This window comes from Scylla paramamosain, chromosome 1 (assembly GCF_035594125.1).
Source record: "Scylla paramamosain isolate STU-SP2022 chromosome 1, ASM3559412v1, whole genome shotgun sequence".
Taxonomy (NCBI): Eukaryota; Metazoa; Arthropoda; class Malacostraca; order Decapoda; family Portunidae; genus Scylla; species Scylla paramamosain.
The window spans coordinates 36,530,193-36,551,310 of NC_087151.1; the positions used below are offsets into that span (position 1 = coordinate 36,530,193).

Here is a 21,118-nt window from a genome sequence, read left to right on the forward strand (position 1 = left end):
TCATTCTCAAGTTAGGACCGCACATATATACCCTAGGGAGTGCATGCATCCCGCCCTGGCCAGTGTTGGGGGGCGAGTCAGCGAGCAGCGGGAGGTTCACGTGACGGGACGAGAGAAGCTACCATTCATCTGGCACATCACCCGCAGCTCCTCTCTCACTCTGCTTATACACCCAAACCAAAGCCCAAAAAAAAAAAAAGGTATTTCATTCCCAAACCATAATCAAGTATGCGTGTGCAAATATATATGTCTTGATTTAAAGCCTTATAGTGCTTGAAATAAGATACAGGCAGGCAGGAGTGAGTGTGGTGGTCTCAACTCGTCAGGTGAGGGTTTGTTTACATGCTGTTCCTGGCTGTGCTGTACCTGCCTACGTACCAGCCTATCATGTTGGCTCGGTGCAGCAGTGTTGGAGGTGTGCCTGCCCGCAGCCTGGATTCTGGGACTCATGCTGGGGTTCAGAGGGGTTAGGGTGAAGCTAGGTCAGGGCAGCGGTGATGCTCAGGGGCGCCTTGCGTAGGTCAGGGCGCTCGGGACTTGAGTATTTGTGATGGAACTTTGTTGCTGTGGATCTGAACGCCTCATCTGCTATTAGTGTAGTATATATTTGTTATAGTCTAAAATACATCGTGTCACTGTTGCTGGTTATAAAGGATTTAAAGGTTGTGTGTGGTTCTGTCTACTGTAGAGAGCTCAGGTCATGTAAAATTAGCTAAGTCATTGTTTATGAGTGGTCTAGCTAGTCAGTGCCGGCTTGAGGAATTTCTTATGGGTGTTATTTAGGTATATTGTATGCTCGGTGGCCCAGGCCACATGTGTCATGCGTTAGGGAAGGTAAAATGTGGCATTAGATTAATGCTGTTAACTGTTTGTTGTTAGCAGGTTATGTGGCAGTTACTGAATCATACGTGATAATTAGGATTGAGTATCTATGTGGCTTAATGAGTAGATTCCTTTCTTTAAAAACTAACTTGCAGTTCTGCCATGAACCAATTCTCAGAATAATTTTATACATGCAGAGATTTGTTAGAAGAAAATAAGGTGCTTATGTAGCTGGTCAAATAAAGATGGGTTCTAAAGATAGCATACACTCATGCTGATGCATTGCCTTCACATGTGTGATTCAATCCATCATCTGATTATTCTGGCTGTAAAGTCTCAGCATGTAAAGTAACGGGGATATATTTGTCTGAATTAATTGTGGCGGTATTTAAGGAGGATGGAGGTTAGTGTAGGCTAGGCTAATGTTGCTGTAGTGTTAAGGTAGGCCACTTTAAGAGTTTAGTTCAATCAAAATTTTGTCTGGTCACATCTCATCATCAAGGTGACTGAATGCAGATTTTGTTTCCTTCAGCACAGCATGAGAGAAGATTAAAGAGGTCAGCCCTGGCAGACAACCAGGGGCACTGTGGCATACTTGCATCACCAGTAGTGGCCTGAAGGAGCCATGGAGCAGGCTGCTGAAAAGGTTATGGCTCATGTCTCAACAGGGGACATGACCCATGTTGCCCGTGAAATGCCTACACATATCACGGTCACCACTGGCCTGCTGGGGCCTGAGGTAGATGGGGCCATGGTGCAATTAGGACAAGAGATGGTGGAGGAGAGGATGGAGCAGATGGTGAGTGAAGGTCTGAGCCAGATGGTGGAGAGGGAGATGGCTGGGGGAGTGATGGAACAGATCTCCAATGGCATCACCAGCATCATTAAGAAGGAAGAGGAGCTGGAGACTGAGGTACATTGAATCACTCAAGATGCCTTGTTTCTTACTTGCTTTCTTGGTTGTGCATGTTCTCCAATAAATTTGTCAGAATATTTCATGAAATCAGTATGGTTGGCCTGGGATGTCCTTTGGTATGGCCTTACTACTCAGGCTTGGTCATGCTTTAGTGAGTCAGGATTTAAAATTCAAGCAGTATTGGGATTTGACAGATTTGCCAGAAGAAGTATGTAATGACTGATTTTTTCATGTTATAAAAATGAGTGTGGTGTAGAGATACAGAAAGATTCATTTTATTTGGATTGTCTTTACAAAAGTCTGCTTAATCCAAATCAGTTGACCACCAGTGTATGTAAAGAATAGTACAGGACCTAAGCCAGCAATCCTACCAAGTTACTGTGAGTCTTTGGCCTCCAGTGGAATCCTGTAGGAGGGTAGTTGGTAAGTTTTGCTCTTACCTAAGTGGTCCAAAATAATGAGTTAGTATATAACATTATCATAATGTTTATTTATATTTGGCAGGTTGAGGAGGTAGGTCTAGAACCTGATGCAGAAAATGCTGGTGCTGATGAGGAGGAGGAAGAAGAGGAAGATGAAGAAGAGGAAGAAGAAGAGGGAGGAGGAGAGATATCAATCAAACAGGAGAAAGGAAAGAAAGTGCAGAAGGGAAGAAAAAGGAGGAAAAGGCGACTTACTTTCACCCCAAGAAAGCTAAACAAGATCTACCAGTGCGAGCAGTGTCCAGCAAGGTTTGCCAGGGACACCCAGCTCAAGTATCATGCCAAGGTGCATCTAGATGACCAAACTGAGGTGAGACTCCACACCTGCCTCTCCTGAGAAAAGCTGTCTTGGTACACAGTTATGATAGTAGGCCAGCAGAGAATTTAGGTGTGTAACCAAACAATGTGAGATCAGCCTAAATTTGAATTTCTGCATTCTGCTTTTTCTTCTGGTAACATTTTACATGTTAGGAAGATGGCCAGTTGTATGCAAAAATATCCTATTAACTGTCCCAGTATGTCTACAGATTGTTTAATGTCATGCAGTATAAAGAGATTTATTTATTTATAATTCATAATTTTGTCATAAAATTGCTATTGATATCTCAAACTTTGGAAACCAGTGCAAGATTAACATTTCAGAAGAGCAGCTGGTATGAAAATAGCAGTAGAAAACGACAAGAGATGCAGCATTGCAGCGATGAGAAAGAGGCTAAAGACAGTCGGTTAGAGGAGAGCTGATAAGACAAAAAGCTTTTGATTCCACCCTGTCTAAAAGAACAGTATGAGTGGTGGATGAACTTTGTGTTTTACTCACAGTGTACAGACAGGTGGACTGATGCTTAATTTTGTTTTCAGAAATATGAATGTGATCAGTGCCATGTGGTATTTTCTCGCATGAACAAACTGATGAAGCACCGCCAGCATGCCCACCAGGAGGCACTGTCCTGCACCCACTGCAATTCCCAATTCACCCACATCAACAGTTACCGTCTGCATATGCGTCTGCACAGCGGGGAGAAGCCATATGGTTGCAATGAGTGTGGGGCACGCTTTGTACAGAGCAGCCATCTCAACATCCACAAGCGATCTCACACAGGAGAGAAGCCGTACCAGTGTGACGTGTGCAAACAGTCCTTCAAGCAGATCTCTCACCTGCGTACTCATGAGAGAATCCACACCCAGCTCAAGCCCTATATATGCCCCATGTGTAATGCTGCCTTCATTCAGAAGAGCAGCCTCAATAGGCACAGCCGCATCCATACTGGGGAGAAACCCTATGTATGTGTTGTTTGCCAGGCAGCGTTCTGTGTCAAAAACAATCTGACACGTCACATGATCACCCACACTGGGGAACAGCCTTATAAGTGTGACCTCTGTCCAGCCTCCTTTGGGCAGGCCATTGACCTTAAGCGGCACAAAATTGCCCACACTGGTGTCAAACCTTTTCAGTGTGATGTATGTGATGCATCATTCAGCCGCAAGAATAACCTCAAGTGGCACAAATACAGCCACACCGGAGAAACACCTTTCAAGTGTGATGAGTGTTTTGCGGAGTACACACGTCCCAGAGACCTCAAGAAACACAAGATGATCCACAGTACAGCGAAGCCACATGTGTGTGAAGTGTGCAATCAGCACTTTCTTCAGTCAACCACATACAGACGGCATATGATGCGCCATACAGGGGAGAAGGGCTTCCAGTGTGAAAAGTGCTTTGCAGACTTCCTGGACAAGAGTGCACTCAAAAGACACATGTATAAGCATGTGGGAGCCAAGCCATACACTTGCAAGAGGTGCAATGCAATGTTCAGGGAGTTCCGCAGTCTTAAGAGGCATTGTCTCCAAATGCATGGTGAAGAGCCAGCTAATAGACAAGATCACCTATCCCAGGCTGCACAGCAGCAGCAGCAGCAGCAACAGCAACAACAACAACAACAACAACAACAACAACAACAACAACAACAGCAGCACCAGCAGCAGCACCACCATCAGCAACAACAACAACAACAGCCGCAGCCACAGCCGCAGCCACAGCCACAACCACAACCACAGCCACAGGTCCAGCAGCCTCAACAGCAACAACAGATTACATTACCATCTGGCACAATCATCACTACTCAGGATGCAACCCACCTTCCCCAGTATGGTCAGCCTGGCCCTACACAGCCTGCCTCCCAGCAGATGGCCCAGGTTCCCACACTCATGCTGTCAGGTGGGCCTGGCCAACCTGCCCGTGCTGCACGGCCTGCCAACAACTGCCAGAACCATACAGCTCATGTTTTGACCTTTGGAGGCAACAATCAGTGGCAGTCTTGGTGCTTCTGTGAAACCCCAGCTATACCAGATACTCAACCTCAACAGGTGATGGTAGCTACTACCCTTCCAGCTGCTGCTCATCAGCAACAGGTACAGCAGCAGCAGCAGCAGCAGCAGCAGCAACAACCACCAGCACAACAGCAACAACCAGCTCAGCAGGCACAGGTACAGTCTGCACCCTTCACCATGTCAGTGAAGGCTCCCACCATGCCAACTCAAATACAGCTGCAATTTCCATTCAGTGAAACTCAGGCAACTACAAGTCATACGCAGTGGGTTTCAAACTGGAGTAAATAAGTTTCTAGATTTGTTACTTGCATCTAAAAGGATCATGATCTGTTCTTTTGTGTTTTTGTGGAAAACAGGAAGACTGTGAAGAACTGATAAGGTTGTGACATTCAGATTGAAGTGTCAAGGTTTCACTGTTTGGGTAGGTTTGATGTGTTGTGTTGGAGTGTTAAGTGTGAAATATTGGCAGCTCACTGTGTTGGCAAGGATATGGTGATGGAGAAACAAAGATTCTCAACTCATTCCAAATCTCATGGTAATGTTTTGATATTTATTGCTTTTCATGCATTATTTATGATCCATGTTATGGAAATACTTGCTGTTGATGTGAAGCATCACATTTGACAAAAGCTTACACAAAGTTACTGTACATTCAAGTGCCAAAAGTTGTGGTGTACTGATAAGTGGTGGTCTCTGAATGACTCGAGCAATGCAATGATATGTTCAGACGTCTATTTATTTTGTGAATATAATGTAACGTAACATTTTCTATAAAGTGACTTAGCTGAGTGCTGGGGTTCAAAGTGCTGAATAACCTGGTTGAATACCATGACAGTGCTGAGGCTGGAGGGGCTGAGTGCTGAAGCCAGAGGAGGCAAAATGGCTGAATAGGAAAGCTAGAGGAAGGTGAGTGTGGAAGCATCAGTCTTACCATTATGGAGAGGGCATATCAAGGCTACTTTCAGCATCAGTTGATCTGTTTCACTGTAAATTTAATTCAGTATTTATTATATTGCTTGAGTTAAAGTTCTATAGGTGTAGCAAAATAAAAGCACTCAGTAAAAGGGCATTTAAAGGTTGTAAGAACAGGACAGTTTCATAGTTGCTTAATTACTATGATTCAGTGGTTGCAAAATCTGAGCATTATATTCAGATACTTGACCTTGGTACCTTGACCTTGGCATGCATAATGTTGGAACACTAACTGGTCAAGGAAGTCTTGAAGTGTTGATCATGTGTCTAGAAAGTGTCAAAGAAAATATCTTAGGTGTAAGTGAGGTTGAAAGAAATAGAGCTGAATTCCTAAGAGGAAATTTTTAAGAACCTTGAATGAAAAGAGATATGAATTAAGAGTATTGGAACATACCTAAATAATTCACTGTGTAACACTATTTTTTGTCTTTGACAAGCAAGTGTTATTTTCCAACTCTTTTAATTGCAAAACATAAAAACGTCCATTATTCCTGTCAAACTGCTTTTGTGACTTAGAATTATTTTTTATATAAATAGCAAAATTTCAGCATTTTCACCATTTTTGGACAGAAAACAAAAAACAAATTCAAATGTCACAAATTTATTTTAAAACTTTGAAACAAATTTTTAGTATTAAAAATTAACAGTTTTTCTTGATTTGTGTGAATACAACAAATCACTTTCACATATGAGCCCCCAGATGTAGTCTCCCATCATGTTTTCATTGAAGGATCCCTGATGTCTCTGTTCAGAGTTTATTATATCTTGGTGGAAGCGCTTCCCATTTTCCTCAGAATACACTTCCATATTCTCCTTGAAGTTGTTGAGGTGAGCTAGGATATGGACCTTCAAGGACATTCTGCAGCCCATCTCACCATAGCTTTTCACTAAAGCTTCAACCAGTTCCATATAGTTATCAGCCTTGTTCTTGCCAAGAAAGCCCTGTACTACAGCAATGAAACACTCCCAAACTTTTCTCCTTTCCTGTGAGCTTCTGTAGAAATTCTGGGCACTCCATAATTTTCCTTACTTGTGGTCCAGTGAAGATACCAGCTTTCACCTTTGCCTCTGAAAGCTTGAAGATATTTGAAGACAGCAGACTCCCTGTCAAGAGCTGTAACAAACTTTCATGAGATCCAGTTTGATATGTAGTGGAGGAAACAAAACCTTTTGAGGATTCACCAATGGCTCATGTTTGATATTGTGTGCTCCCACTGTAGTGTCAGTCCTTGGAGGCCAGTGCTTTCTCTTTCAAACATTTTTCCAGATGCTGTCACAGAGAACTTCTTTACTCTTGTCTTGATGAATTGACCACATTATGTAACAGAATGCATCTGGAGAATGATTGCAGCCTCTTGATGCCATTTTACCTCTTGTGATGTGTCTTCTCAGGCAGCCAAAGCAGAACTGATTGGTGGTCTGCAAACCTCTACTTTTATATCATCAAGCAGTACTCTAGAATATTCTTAGTCTTTCTAGAACGTGTTCCAGAATGTTCTCAGTCTTTCTAGAATATTTTGAACCTACTTTAGAATATTTTGAACCTACTTTAGAATATTCTGAATTATTTTAGAAAACTCGTAGATTCTAGGAAATTCTTGATACTTCTACATATTTCTACTGTATTTTAGAAAGTTCTAGAATATTCTTGAAATGTTTACATTGAATAGAATGTTCTAAAATGTTCTTGAAACTTTTAAAAGAAAGTGTCTGGTAGAACATTCTGGAAGATTTGAGATTTCTGAGATGTAAGCAAATTGTCCTAAATATGAGAAATTTCTTGCTAGATCTGGTCAATTCAAGAATGATCTTATTAAAATTAAAAATCTTTAAAAGACTATATTCTTTCTTTCATTGTTTTAGCTTATTTGCAACTTTTCAAAAGCAATTAGATAAGCAATTGAGATTTTGCAAAGGTCTTTACCAGACATGAAAACCAATAGTAACTCATACTATAATGAAATAAAGCAAAAATGTAAATTCATTGTGCTAACCACAAAAGCAGAGTTTTACAATCAAAGTAACTTTTCTTCTATTTTATTCAGATGGAAATAACTGGAGCCAAGGACAAGAAAAAAGTTAAACATAGTGTTATAATCTAAGATCAGCTGATATTGTTTTGATGTGTGCATACAAATAGATTATAACAGGTGACTGTAATTACACAAAGAAAGACATATAATACATGTTAAAATGAAAGCAAAAGTTATTCAGCAATTTCATAATGAAGTTTAAGATTGATGTAGGGTGTGAAGTGATAGAAGTACAAGTCTAAATCTTGAAATTTAAATTAAATGATGGAGGGCAATCAAATGGGTGCTCTTATTAGATAAAATTGTTATAAAGACTAATCACCCATCATCACTGAAGATTTAGAAATAATGTGTTCTAACAAATTAAAACCTTGAAGTTTTGTAAAGATCTCACAAAAGATCTTAGTGTCCAAAGTGGAATGGAGAGAATAATGTTTGACATGTCAGAGAATTAAGAAGCAGACTAAGCAAGTTAAAGATAGTTTAACAACAGTTTAAAAGAAAAGAAGTGGACATAGATATGATACATCATGTTCCAAACAGATAATAGTCAGAATAATGGAACAGAGATGAGCATAGAATCATATGCAGGGTTAAGTATAGCTGGGAGTGATCTTGAATGATTTAAGCAATTATATGTTTCTTTGTTTATTGTGTAAATGTTAAGAAATTTGAATGGTAATGTGAGCAATGGAAAAAGACAAGATGAGAAGTTTGAGGTCTTTTTTCTGCTGTAGGATCATGGACGCTGATGATAATGTTGATGCTACTTTCACTTGTGTTGAACAAAACTTCTATATTTTATTTGTTTGTTTTTTTATGTTTGTGAAATACTTCATAAGTTAAAGAAAACAGACCATCAAGTTTATTTGTAATTATAGCAACAGGTTGGCTGGGGGCAGAAGTGTCCTGGTCTGGGGTGTTGTTCCTTCAGGACAATTGTACCAGGATTGGAGTGATGGCCTGGATATTTTTGTATGCTTACATTTTTCTCAGATGTTCCTCTCCTGAATGAAGGAATTTAGATTTCCATCAGAGTACTTATCAAGTTTAGTGTATTGAGCCTTTCTGCATGGCCAGTGTGTTGGTCAGGTTTGACTTCTGTGGCAACTGGCAGGCAGTTTACTTCGTACCAGTTTGTGGCTACAGCTATCGGTCCTTAGTTCATTCCCTTAGAGGACTTAACTATTTTTGTAGGTACATCATAGTCATCTGTATGATGTGTCTCATCAGTCACTTTGCTGCATGACTGATTGCTGGCCTTGGTCTCTTGTCTCCATTTTTGAGCTGCTAGTACAGGTTTGATAAGTTGTGAGTTGTTGAAACTTTAAGACTAGAATCTTGTAAAGATTAATTAAAGGGTTATTTGATTTCTTATATAGCTGGTCTTGATCTCAGAACATCACGTGCAAATAATAGAATAATGTACTTATTTCTGTGAATAAATGTAAGGGTGATGGAGATTGAAAAAGTTGCCCATATTCTGATAAAGGTCAGCTCAGGTAAAAGAAAATGAGACCACTCATTATGAAATGATGACACTCAGTATGTAATACAGTGGAACCTCAGTTCTCGAACTTAATTCGTTCCTGAATGCCTTTCAAAATCCAAAATGTTCAAAAACCAAAACTATTTTCCCCATAGGAGTCAATGTAAAATGGATTAATCTCTTCCCAGACACCAGTCTATCCTGTCTTAGTGGCTTGTGACAGACGCTCCCACAGCCAAGATGGCTGCTTCACATCTCCAGTTCACAAATTATTCATCCAGAAAGGATGTATTGAATGAACTTAGTGACACAGAATTCATCAGAAGATACTGCTCAGATAGATTTAGTGAGGGAAGCCTTACAGAGGGACACAGAGAGGAGCAACCCACTTCCTGCCAAAGTGAGGGTGATCATAACACTTTGACATCTTGCTAATGGGAAAAGCTACTGGAGAAATGCAGTTGTGCAGTAGTAATGGCATTGGGGCTCGTTAGGAGAGCTACAGGTTACTTGGGATTATTTCTGAGCGCTCAAAACTCTTTACATCGAGGCTTTTCAATGGGATCACATTTACCTTATTTCAAAGATTGAATTACTGTGTTACACTCTGTCTCTCTCCTCCAGGTATATAAAAACAAAGTAGATATTTATAGAAACTGTAAATTAGTAATAAATTGCAGCTTTTTCTGTGTATTTTAATATTTGGAATCAAGTAACTTTGTTTTAAAACCGAATTATGGTAATGCAACTGAAGCAACAATGAGTTCGAAAACCGATTTGTTTGAAAAAGGGAGACGTTTGGTAACTGAGGTTCCACTGTATTCAGAAAGTTTAGCTTGTAACAGGTTTGCATTGTGTTTTGAATATTCTATGCCCACAAGTTGGGCATTGTCCACCACTCAAAGCTTAATCAATGGTGCTCTTCCCAGGACGATGCCTTCCTTGCATTGCCAAGACAGTCACTTCCAGTGTTGCAGGTTGCTTCTCACTGACGTCACCACTTGGCCTGTCTTTAGTGCACAGCAGGTGCTTTGAATAAGGCAGGTTTTCATCACTAGACCAAATACTCATTCATCACTGTCCTATGAATGAATTTTGCTGTATGTATTTATTTATAAGAGTGGCCAGTACACATTATACATGCGTGTACATGCTTGTAATAAAATTCGTCCCAGTCATCTCCATTCCTTGCCTTACATTTTAAGTTAGTGATGGTTATAAGTTATAACTTAGATTTAAGGTCATAGTGACAGTAGTAAGGACTTAGGAAATACAGGTAAATTCATGAATGAGATGCCCATTCATGCATATTGTATCTCATTACACATCTCAGATATGACCAAGTATTATCATAATGTACACTGATGATTCTAATAATGTTTACATGTCAATTGCTTGTAGGGATTTTGTCTTTATTTTTGCACCATGTTTCAAGGCAAACTAAATAAGCAAATACTTCAGGTATGTAAGTCTTTCAATTAAAAATTTCTGGAGGGTCATAGTAAGTAAGGTTTTGAATGTAATTGTGAGTATATATTCTTCAATTCTTGATGCATTTCAAAATTTGAGAAAATTAACAATTAGATATGTGTTAATGCAAATGGGTACACAAAATACATACAAAATGGATACACAGTGCTGTGCATCAATCAGTTTAATAATGTAGCTTATTGTATAGCATATATTTTAATCTCAGGCCACTGTAAGCAATCAATGTTTTGGAGGTCTCTCTCTCTCTCTCTCTCTCTCTCTCTCTCTCTCTCTCTCTCTCTCTCTCTCTCTCTCTCTCTCTCTCTCTCTCTCTCTCTCTCTCTCTCTCTCTCTCTCTCTGGTGTTCAGTCAGTTTAATAATGTAGCTTATTGTGTAGCATATATTTTAATTTCAGGCCACTGTAAGCAATCAATATTTTGGAGTCTCTCTCTCTCTCTCTCTCTCTCTCTCTCTCTCTCTCTCTCTCTCTCTCTCTCTCTCTCTCTCTCTCTGGTGTTCATGTTCATTATGCTGTAACATTCTACAATTTGGTTTTGTAGTGAGGGAAAGGTAGGGGTCTGTCTGACCCCTATATGGACAAGATCTTGCAACTTACACTACAAGTGAAATATAGTTGCCAGCGCACTGTCAGGATAACTAGACATATGTACGGTGTGTGAGTTTGTGTGTTAGTCTCTAATGCTATAAATGCCAAGTCAGAGTGGTGTGCCCCGTATGGGTCACACAGCTCTTTGTCCCAGGGTGTAGTTATGATTTTATTTATATGAACATAGTCAAGTAGCTTATTTTTGTATTATTGTGTATGCACCATGTCTTCAGGTTTAATATGTAATACAAGTACATAATAGAGTAATACATGTCAATATTTTAATAATAACTGTACAAGACTGTAAATGCATAATGTCTCCTTATATTTTGGAAATATATAGCATTTTTTTTTTCTCATTTAAATGAACAACTTCTCTTTAGTAGATTCTTTTCACACCACCCAGGAGGCAACTCAATTAGTCCTTTAAATGAATGTTTGGATGCAGCTCTTTTAATACTTGTTACATACCTCATTTGATCAGTCCTTTAAATGGATGGTTGGATGCAACTCTCTTAATACTTGTCACATACCTCATTTGATCCCAAGCTCTCCTTTCCTCCTTGCTGTGACTGGCTAGATTATATGAGAGTAACAATGTTTTATTCTAAAATGCAAAGTTGTATAAGGAAGGTGCAGTCTCTTCCATCTCTGTGGTTCTTGAGTTTGTAATGGATAAAGACTCCTTCAGTGAAGAAGATATAGGAATTGGTGTTTTTAATGCATCTCATGTACACATTTTATTTTTCATCCTTTCCATTCTGCATATAAGAATTATGTTTTCACTTGCACTACACAAGTGAAAACACAATTCTTTTTACTTTTCATGGCTAAGCTTCTTAATTATGAATAATTTTCCACACCATTTTTCTCTTAATCCACTGGCATATTAGTTTTTATTAATATTAAATAATAACATGACCCTTCAAGTATGACTCCAATCATGATGGTTGACTCCGAAGGAAAAGAAAAAAACATGTTACAGAATAGTGTGTGTTGGATCACACTTTATTTTTTCTTAGCCACCAAGAGTGCTTGCTCACTTGGAGGACAGTCATTACGTACTTACCTTTACGGCTCCACCTAAAGGGAGCACGTTGCCAAGGCAAGGTGCTAAACACAGTCACAGTAACTACACTCATGATTAATGTTTCATCTTTGGTCAGGGACACCAGCACTACAGCTCACACTCAGCATGACCCTCGAGGCTCATCTCAAGGATCTTCTCATAAAAAACAAACTAAGCATTCCTACGCAACACATCTTTCAATTATTTAAGCAGGAAGCATCATACTGTATATGCTGAAAATATCACAGTGCATAGGCATTTACCCAACAGTTCCCTGGTTATACTGATGCAAATACAACCATATAGTGAACAGTTTTGATATACATAAAATACTTGTTATTTCTATCACTGGGTATGTACAAAGCATTGTGACTAGGGACCACAACAGACATGTCTAATCTCATTCTAATAAGGGCTAGGGTGCACAGTATCATCAAGCAGGATGAAGAATTATTCCATACCTGGTCTATATATTCATGTATATTAAAGTATCTATGTATATTAAAGAGATACAAAATTTATATCCTTGCATTGGTTAGGTCAGTGGACTTATGATTCATTACTACTGCTACAATTTCTCAATTTTATAATTCAGAAATACTGAGGGGAGATTAAAGTACACAATATTGTCCTGGAGGTAGGTTCAATGAATTTCTGATTTACAAAATGGTCACCAGTCACTTAGTAGCTTAGTAGCTGCCATTATTTTACTCACTGTACAGCTTTCAAGACCTAGGCTTCCTTTTTCTCCCCTTGCAGTTAAATCTGGATTATGGCCATAACATACCAGGAGACATAATTTACACAATACAATTATAGCTGCTATACGTTTAAGAATTTTGTGTATAAAAGAAAAAAAAGCAAGACAACATTTGGCCGGATGACTTTAAATCTTGCTTGCACAAGATAGGTTTCGAATTGGCAGTAACGTTCATTCTTAAAAGAAAACTGGTGTTTGGCCTTAAAGCAGCCACCAGCTGTCACAGTTAGACAGCTGAAATAGGGATCAGGACCTGTTCACCTGAGGTGTAAGGAATACTGGAGTTTGATCATGGTAAAAACAAGGATGGTACTTGTGGTGGTGGCAGCAGTGGTAGCAGCAGCAGCAGATAGCATATCAAATCAATACATGAATGACATCCACCACTGACAGGCAATTGTGAGTAAAATTTAAATACTATGATCAGTAAAGGTGAGTCACAGACACTGCTGTAATCTATGGAAAGTTAATGAATGAGATGCTGTTGTGTAAATATTCAGCTGTAATGTAAACCTTATGGATGGATGGATGGAAACTTTGTGATATTCCTGTGTAGCACATAACCTCTTCCCAGCCTGGTGAATGGGTAGGAGGAATGCTGTACTGGTTGTCTGCCCCAGGGACACACTATCTGGTGAGTGATTGACAATGAAAGAAAAGACAAAGCAATTTTCATAAATGTACTCAGATAAAAGTGTGTAAAGGTATAAAAAAAATAGAGTAACAGTGGAAAGTAGAGAAAACTAACAAATAATGTTAATTTTTAAATACTTAGATAATGAGTGACTTGTAATAAGATCTTTAAACAATCTTAAGATTACACACACACATGCACACATCTTTCATTTGTACACATCTGAAAGGTATATAAACACATGCATAATATATTAAAACCAAAACTGACCTGTCAGGTTTGGTTATTAAAGAACAACAAAGATTAGTCCTTCACTTGTTATCTAACCTCAACCATTAGCCACAACTTAGGTGAAGGTGTGAAGTTGTATCCCTGAATGTTTTCCAGAAGTACTGGGTTCATCATTTCTGTGGAAATGAACTCAATTCTGCCACATGCAGACTGTGCAGCAGCAAACTTACAACTGTCATCACAATACCCAACCCACATATGCTTCATCATTCCCATGAAGTGTGCAATGGTGAGCAATGCATAGTGGGGAGTTGTATTTGTATTTCATGCCTGTCCTGTCCCATGGTGCCATATTCTGCCTATCCAAACACTAAGGCTTAAGCTGACAACACTCAAACATACCACAGGGGTACATAGGTCTGTATTCAGAAATGTTTTGTTCTCTTACCACAACTATTTCCCAATGCTATAGTGATGATTTGCTGGGTTCTTGAGTGCTTCTCCTGCTAATGATGTAGAAATCTTGTTAATCTGTCACTAGAACCATAAAAACATCATTAAAAACCAGTGTAACTTAAACTAGCACCCTTTGAAAATAGTGGTGCAACACAGAAGTGTTTCTGAATAGGGATAATAGCTCAACATAAGTGGTGCAACCAAATATCCACTATATTAGCATAAAATGTAGTGTTACTACTGTAATAATTCAGTATCATTAACATATGATTCATTTTGGGGTCTATGATTTGCTCAGTCTCTGGTCCAAGGCCTCCAACTGGCACTCCATCCATTTGTATATTATTATTATTATTTTTTTTTTTTTTACCCCATCTACAATTCACATATCTTCCTTTTCGGTAATTAGTATTCATATGTATTTTATGCCATGATTAGTAAAACATGCAAGCAAACCTGTTCAAGTTGGTGCTCATTTACATTTACACCCACACTATAAAGCTCTCCCAATATTAATACACTGCTATTGGAATCATCTGACAATCCACTTATGTATTACAGAATCCTTTCAATTTACAGTTTTCACATTATCATTATGACAGATTAATAAGTTTTCAGTAAACTATAAATACATTTTTTGTTTCATACCTTCATTTGTATATTTTTGGTATAATTTACAGATCTATTCTAGGACTCTGCTTGGTGCTTTCTTAAGTTAACTCAACATTATTCACTTCATTTCACTTTGTACTTTCCATCATTCATGGACTTGGAAGACTAAATAGAAACATGATTCATAAACATTCTTTAAACTTCATACTTCTCCTCCAGGTTGCATTCAAACCAAATACGTGAAAATGCTCAGTAGTTTGGTGTTTCTTAAGTCACACCAATAAGATGTGATGGAATGATGAACTCAACTGAGCTATACTTATTTGGCATGAATGCATCCTAATGCTGCCTGAAATGGCATCAGGAGCAAAAGCTATCACTGCTGGCATATAATTGTAGTTTAAAAACCATAAAAGAAATGCTAAGATGAGAATGCCATAGTTTCTGATTATTTTCTGATCTCATGCTGAAAATAAAATGCATCTGGAAAAGCCAAGATGGGGCTAAAATAATCTTTAGTATGAAAAAGTTTGATGAGTTCAGGAAACAAGAACAGAATCTTTATATTATGTGGCAGACACAGAAAAATAACATACACACTGAGTGTGTATTTGTGTGTCTTTCAACTGTGGTCATCTGCCATTCCCCTACAAAAAGAGCTCAGAGCTCATAGTGACTGATCTTTGGGTTGGACTAAGACCACTCACACATCACACACTGGGACAGTGAGGTCTCCACCCCTCCATCCTATAGCTACTTGCTGCTAAGTGAGCAAGAGCTACATATCAAGAGGCTCACCCATTTGCCTTGCTGCGCCCGGGACTCAAACCCGGGCCTTCTTGTTTGTGAGCCAAGTGTGCTGACCACTACACTACGTGGTGTGTGTGTGTGTGTGTGTGTGTGTGTGTGTGTGTGTGTGTGTGTGTGTGTGTGTTAGTTAGTTAAGTTTGTCTTAATTATAATTGCATGGATCAGTCTGATAGCTGAGAGTCAGATAACATATGAATGACTAAAATTAAACTAAACAGTGTGTTGACTAAACATTCAGGTACTACAGTACTACAATGTTGACACAAAATGTACACTTTTCTTATGTCTAGCATTGCCTCTCTTTGTTGCAGTGGTTCACCTCAGCATCTTCCTCGGCTGACTTATGTTTAAATAACACTGACATTCTCCTGAATGTATATCTATCTTCAAAATATTGGGAATCCTGTTTGATGTACAAGAACACACACTAAATATGACAATTAAATAATAATTTTGCATGAATTTTTCTCCAGTTCAGTACTGAATGCAATGTAAAATAATTTACCAATGCTACACACCACATTATCTCTTATGAAATTCTATTGAGTACAGTCACACCTCAAGAGAGGTGTTGGTGGTGCCGAGTACCTCAACCAGCCACTGCTCTTACAGGAATGTGAAAATAAAATTTGCTGGCTAGGAATGTAAACTTAAGAATTCTCTTTATACTACGCTGCTCATAAATTACTTTATGCTACAATACTTAAGTGACATAAACATATAAAATTTAGAATATAAAATTCAGACTATAAAAGCAACAACTTGACTCAACAAATCTATTAACATTTAGTTTCTTAAGATACTCTTGGCACTCCAGCATCATTTCCTGATGACTACTCTCCTCAGTTGCCACTCCACAGCCTTAAAGCTTTATGTATCACTAAACAACACAGGACAATAACACTGCTGCAAATAATCTACGCTGGCTTCACACAACACTCGCCATAACACTTGCAATGCTAATTAATGTCTAAACTCTGGAAAGAAAGGATAAAACTTGAAGGATATTAACAAACAAAATAAATATGACGTAGGCTCTAAGAGGGCTGTGGTTAACACTTGGCCCAGCCACCCAGCCAGCCCCGCACCACCTCCTGCCCACCACTGACGGGGATTTGTACCTGAATTTGTGCAGGAATTATCTGGCCCTCCAGATGCTCCAGAGTGGCACAGGGTGCAGTGGTCAGTGCCACAGTTGGTGCTGGTGGAGAGGGGGCAGGAGCTGGTGCTGTAGCTATTATGGTGCCAGCTGCTGCAGGGATGGTACTTAGGGTTGGGGCAGGAGCTGGGGTAGCATCACCTGGGGTGGGGGGGTCACAGAAGCACCATGTCTGCCACTGGTTGCAGCTGCCCTCCATGAAAGTGAGGACATGGGCATGATGGTTTTGACACGTGGTGGCCGGCCGGGCAGGACGAGGAGGCTGGCCTGGGCCTTGGGCCAAGACTAGCTGGGGCATTTGTGTGGTTATAGTCTGGGGAGCTGGGGAGGTCCCAGCCAGGACTTCCTCACTGGTGAGGGACTGCTGCAGCACTACCTGTTGTAGCGTCAGAGACTGCTGGGGAACTTCTTGGGGAGGCTCCTCTTGCTGCACCACCTGCTGCACTACCTCCTGGGGCTGTGCCAGCACCAGTGGTGTCTGAGGGGCCAGTGTGTAGCTCACCTGCTCTGGTTCCCTCCTCTTAGCTGGGAGAGGTGCCTGCTGCAACTTGACCAGCCCCTCCACTTCCCCTTCACCAACATCCTTTGACCGGCTGCTTCCTGCCAGCCGCACATCCTCATGGAGAGATATGATGTGTCGCTTTAAGTTTCTCTTCTCACAAAATGCAGCACCACACACCTCACAGGAGTATGGCTTCACCCCTGTCTCTTTGAAGGAGCCTGGGCGGTGCTCTGGTCGTCGACGCAGCGGCCGCTCTCCCGTGTGTATCATTTTGTGGCGTGCCAGTGAGCCCACCTGCTGAAAGGAGGCTGGGCAGGAGTCACAGCGGAAGGGTTTGGGAGGAGCATGGGCCCGCTTGTGTACCTTAAGGTCACCAGGAGAGGAAAAGCCCACCTGGCACACATCACACCTGAAGGGTGTGTGACCCGAGTGTGTCATTTGATGCCACTTGAGGTTATTTTTGCGGCTGAAGGCTGCATCACAGCGGTCACAACGGAAGGGTTTAATGCCCGTGTGGCTGATCTTGTGTCGTTTGAGGTCAATGGCCTGGCCAAAGGAGGCCGGACACAGGTCACACTGGTAGGGCTTCTCCCCTGTGTGGGTGTACAGGTGGCGCTGCATGTTGCTCTTCACCACAAAGGTCATGTCACAGAAGGCACACTTGTATGGCTTCTCCCCTGTGTGGGAGCGCCGGTGCCTCTTCAGGCTGCTGTTTTGGGTGAAGGATGCCTCACACTGGTCACACTGGTAGGGCTTTACCCGTGTGTGGGTACGCACATGAGTCTTGAGGTGGGAGATCTGCTTGAAGTGACTATTGCAGATGTCACACGTGTAGGGTTTCTCTCCTGTGTGAGTGCGCTTGTGGATGTTGAGGTGGCCACTCTGCACAAAGGCCGCCCCACACTCCTGGCACACATAGGGCTTCTCTCCTTTGTGCACCCGCATGTGAACCCTATAGGAAGCATAGTGTGTGAATTTGCTGGAGCACATCTTGCAGGAGAGGCTGGCCCGGTGGTGCTTCTTGCGGTGGGACATGAGGCGCTTGAGGCGGTCAAACACCTCCTCACACAGGTCACACTCATACCTCTGCAACACACAACCAATGGGTATTAGATTCTCCTTCTGTGAATCTTTATAAACTATTTTCAGCCCTATAAATCCTTTCAAAAATCCCCCTTTCCACTCCCTCCAGTTTGCCTAGCATGATCCATTCTTTCCCCTTCCATCACTCAAACATCCTGCCTCTCCCTTCTCTAGTCACATGCACAAATCATCCTCCTCCCAATCCAGTAAGCTCATAGAACCTCCAATACTTCTCTGTCCACAGGCCCCCTCTCCTCTCAGACCCATGCAGTCTGCCCACCTCATCCTGGTCCTGGGCATGCACCCTAGAGTGGGCACGCAGCTGGCTGAGGCGGGAGAACGTCTCAGGACAGTCCACACAGGTATAGATTCGAGTCAAGCGTTGAATCTTCTGGTATTTCTTGCGAGGTCTCTTGGCACGCTGGCCTCGGTTAGCCTCACGTCCCAGATTTTCATCATTACTGTCCTTGTCCTCACTCTCCTCTGAATCCTTCTTGAGGGTTGAGGGCAGGGTGTCCTCCTGGTCCAGCTCATCCATGGCCAGGCACTCCTGCAGGAAGCGCTCCTCAGCTGCCACCTCCTCCACCTTCATGGTCACCTCTGTGGGGGACGGGGAGTCGGGGCTTGAGGGGGCCCCGTCAGGGTAACCACCAGAGGAAGGAGAGGGGGAGGAGGGGCACACCTTGACTGATGTCATTGATGTATTATCTGAAACAAACAAATCTATTTATTACTTTATCCACTCAAAGAACAATTAATGTCAACAAGAGCAATCCATTAGCTGACAATTGCTGCAGTAGATTACAGGTTATATCAGCAGTCACTTGCTGTAAAGAATGGAAATAGGAATATTCTTCATGCTAAAGTATGGTACTCTGGACATTCAAATCCAGATTCCTCATTGATAACTATCTCCTACCAGAAATGAAAAGTTTGAGCCACACATTTTGTAATTTGTAACTGCTGTATATGGTGACTGTATGATACATATCTTGTAGTGAATGGTAAAATATTGACATGATGAACACCCATCATTATAGCCACCACATCACTGGTATCCACATATTTCATGCCTTTCTTAAATGACTCCTGGTATATATAGTAACAATAACATCTACTAGGTGAGGCAGATCTGGCTAGGTGTTCTCCTTTTGAAGCAAGCTATTAGGTTGGCTTAACTACCTGAGAAAATGATTGCTTCTCTGGTGCCTGAAGGCAGAGGCATCTTAATAAATCTATTAGCAGGAGGTAGTTGTTGCTTTCCTTTACTCTCACAGTTGACTAACATAGGTAGGCATTTACTTACAATTATGGTGCTTTATTGTACATCATTTATTCAGAAACTTAATAATGTTTAAAAAGATTATCATTAGTTTCTTGTTGAAATGGATATCAAAGACAATTTTTTAACCTGTGGCTTTTATTGCTTTCCAGTGACAAATGGAGTAAACATTTACATGGCCTAGTGAGTAGCTAGCCTTGCATTACTTTCTTTTTATTACCTCAGCTACCTTGGACCTCTTCACATAAAAGGCTACAATCCCTTTCTATTGTTAAAATATTTTCACAATTTTCACACTTCATGTCTCCAAAAATAAATAAAGGATGACAAAATTCAAACACCACTATATGTTAGACTAGATCATAACTTCAACATTTGTGCATACTAGTTATAAACTATATGTAGCCCTTAATACATGTGGATGAGAATTACTCTTTTGTTCATCTTTAATAATAAAGGAAGTCACAAAGCCTTCAATGTATGATCACCTCCCTAAACCTACACATTACCTACTTGCTTATAAGTAATTATATGCCAGTGGTGTTCTAACTACCCTTATCACGCTATATAATAACAATGCAAGACAAAAGATCCCGTTAATGGTAAGGAGGGATAGTGTTAAGCCAGAATACACTGGTTTAGGGTGTACTGACAGGGTCCTACAGTAGGAAAAGAAGCAACTCCAATCTGTCTCTTCTTATTTATCTGAAAAACTGAATCATTGACTGAGATTCTTCAATAAATGAAGTACTACATAAAGTTATCATTATGAAAACAGACAAGAGTTAAGGACTTTTAAACTTACTGACATAAAAAAAAAAAAAACAATCTAATTTCAATAGCATAAATCCAAAAAAAAAAACATAGTAATGAACGATAAAATACGTATCTTAAAAAAAAACACATACAACCCAATAAATGAACCAGCAACAATGTAATTTATTATTATATACCTCACAGATCACCAAGATAATACCAGTAAATCGCATGCTAACACACGGAACCACCAGACTGACACAGACACACAAAACAGCGGCGGGTCAAGGGGGCTACAGAGACAGGTGAGGGCCACACAAGAACACCTGAGGGCACAAGACAGCCCAGGCCAGGTAGAGGTGTGGCCAGGGGTACACGTGAACCAATGGGCCTCTTACTTGATTGGTGTGCCTGGCCATGGGGACGAGAATGAGCGGGGCGACCTGCAGACGACCACCTCCTCTTCGACAGGTAAACAAACCATTCTATCTTATCGACATCTCTCTATTGTCAAAAAAATAAGTGATGATATTCTATTTTTAATGCAACTTTTTTGTTATGTTAATTTATGTTAGTTTAAAAAAAATATTTGCGAAACAGATGTTTGCGTTTCCATATGTGTTTTGTTTAAGGCTCATTTGATT

General features: G+C 40.5%; 2 protein-coding genes across 6 annotated transcripts in view; one reads left to right on the forward strand and one right to left on the reverse strand.

The window, feature by feature from the left end:
* Window positions 1-10,219, forward strand: part of LOC135104840 (zinc finger protein 436-like) — a 198,125-nt gene extending 187,906 nt beyond the window's left edge. For 4 of the 5 annotated variants that reach the window (XM_064012522.1, XM_064012512.1, XM_064012539.1 and 1 more), the window contains 4 exons: window positions 1-200; window positions 1,355-1,735; window positions 2,243-2,530; window positions 3,079-10,219. The exon at window positions 1-200 is cut by the window's left edge and continues 12 nt beyond it. In XM_064012522.1, the coding sequence (XP_063868592.1) occupies window positions 1,448-1,735; window positions 2,243-2,530; window positions 3,079-4,836 (2,334 nt within the window). In that variant the 5' untranslated portion in view covers window positions 1-200; window positions 1,355-1,447 and the 3' untranslated portion in view covers window positions 4,837-10,219. Of the gene's footprint in view, window positions 201-325; window positions 416-1,354; window positions 1,736-2,242; window positions 2,531-3,078 lie in introns of those variants that run through there. The other variant, XM_064012549.1, reaches the window with a different exon arrangement.
* A 1,908-nt stretch (window positions 10,220-12,127) lies between these two features.
* LOC135104858 (zinc finger protein ZFP2-like) lies at window positions 12,128-20,952 on the reverse strand. The gene is made up of 4 exons (XM_064012558.1): window positions 20,873-20,952; window positions 18,717-19,144; window positions 16,814-18,439; window positions 12,128-14,351 (listed from the first exon to the last, which is right to left on the reverse strand). The coding sequence occupies exons 2-4, from the start codon at window positions 19,131-19,133 to the stop codon at window positions 14,349-14,351; spliced, it is 2,046 nt and encodes a 681-aa protein (XP_063868628.1). The 5' UTR covers window positions 19,134-19,144; window positions 20,873-20,952; the 3' UTR covers window positions 12,128-14,348.
* Window positions 20,953-21,118: the final 166 nt, after the last annotated feature.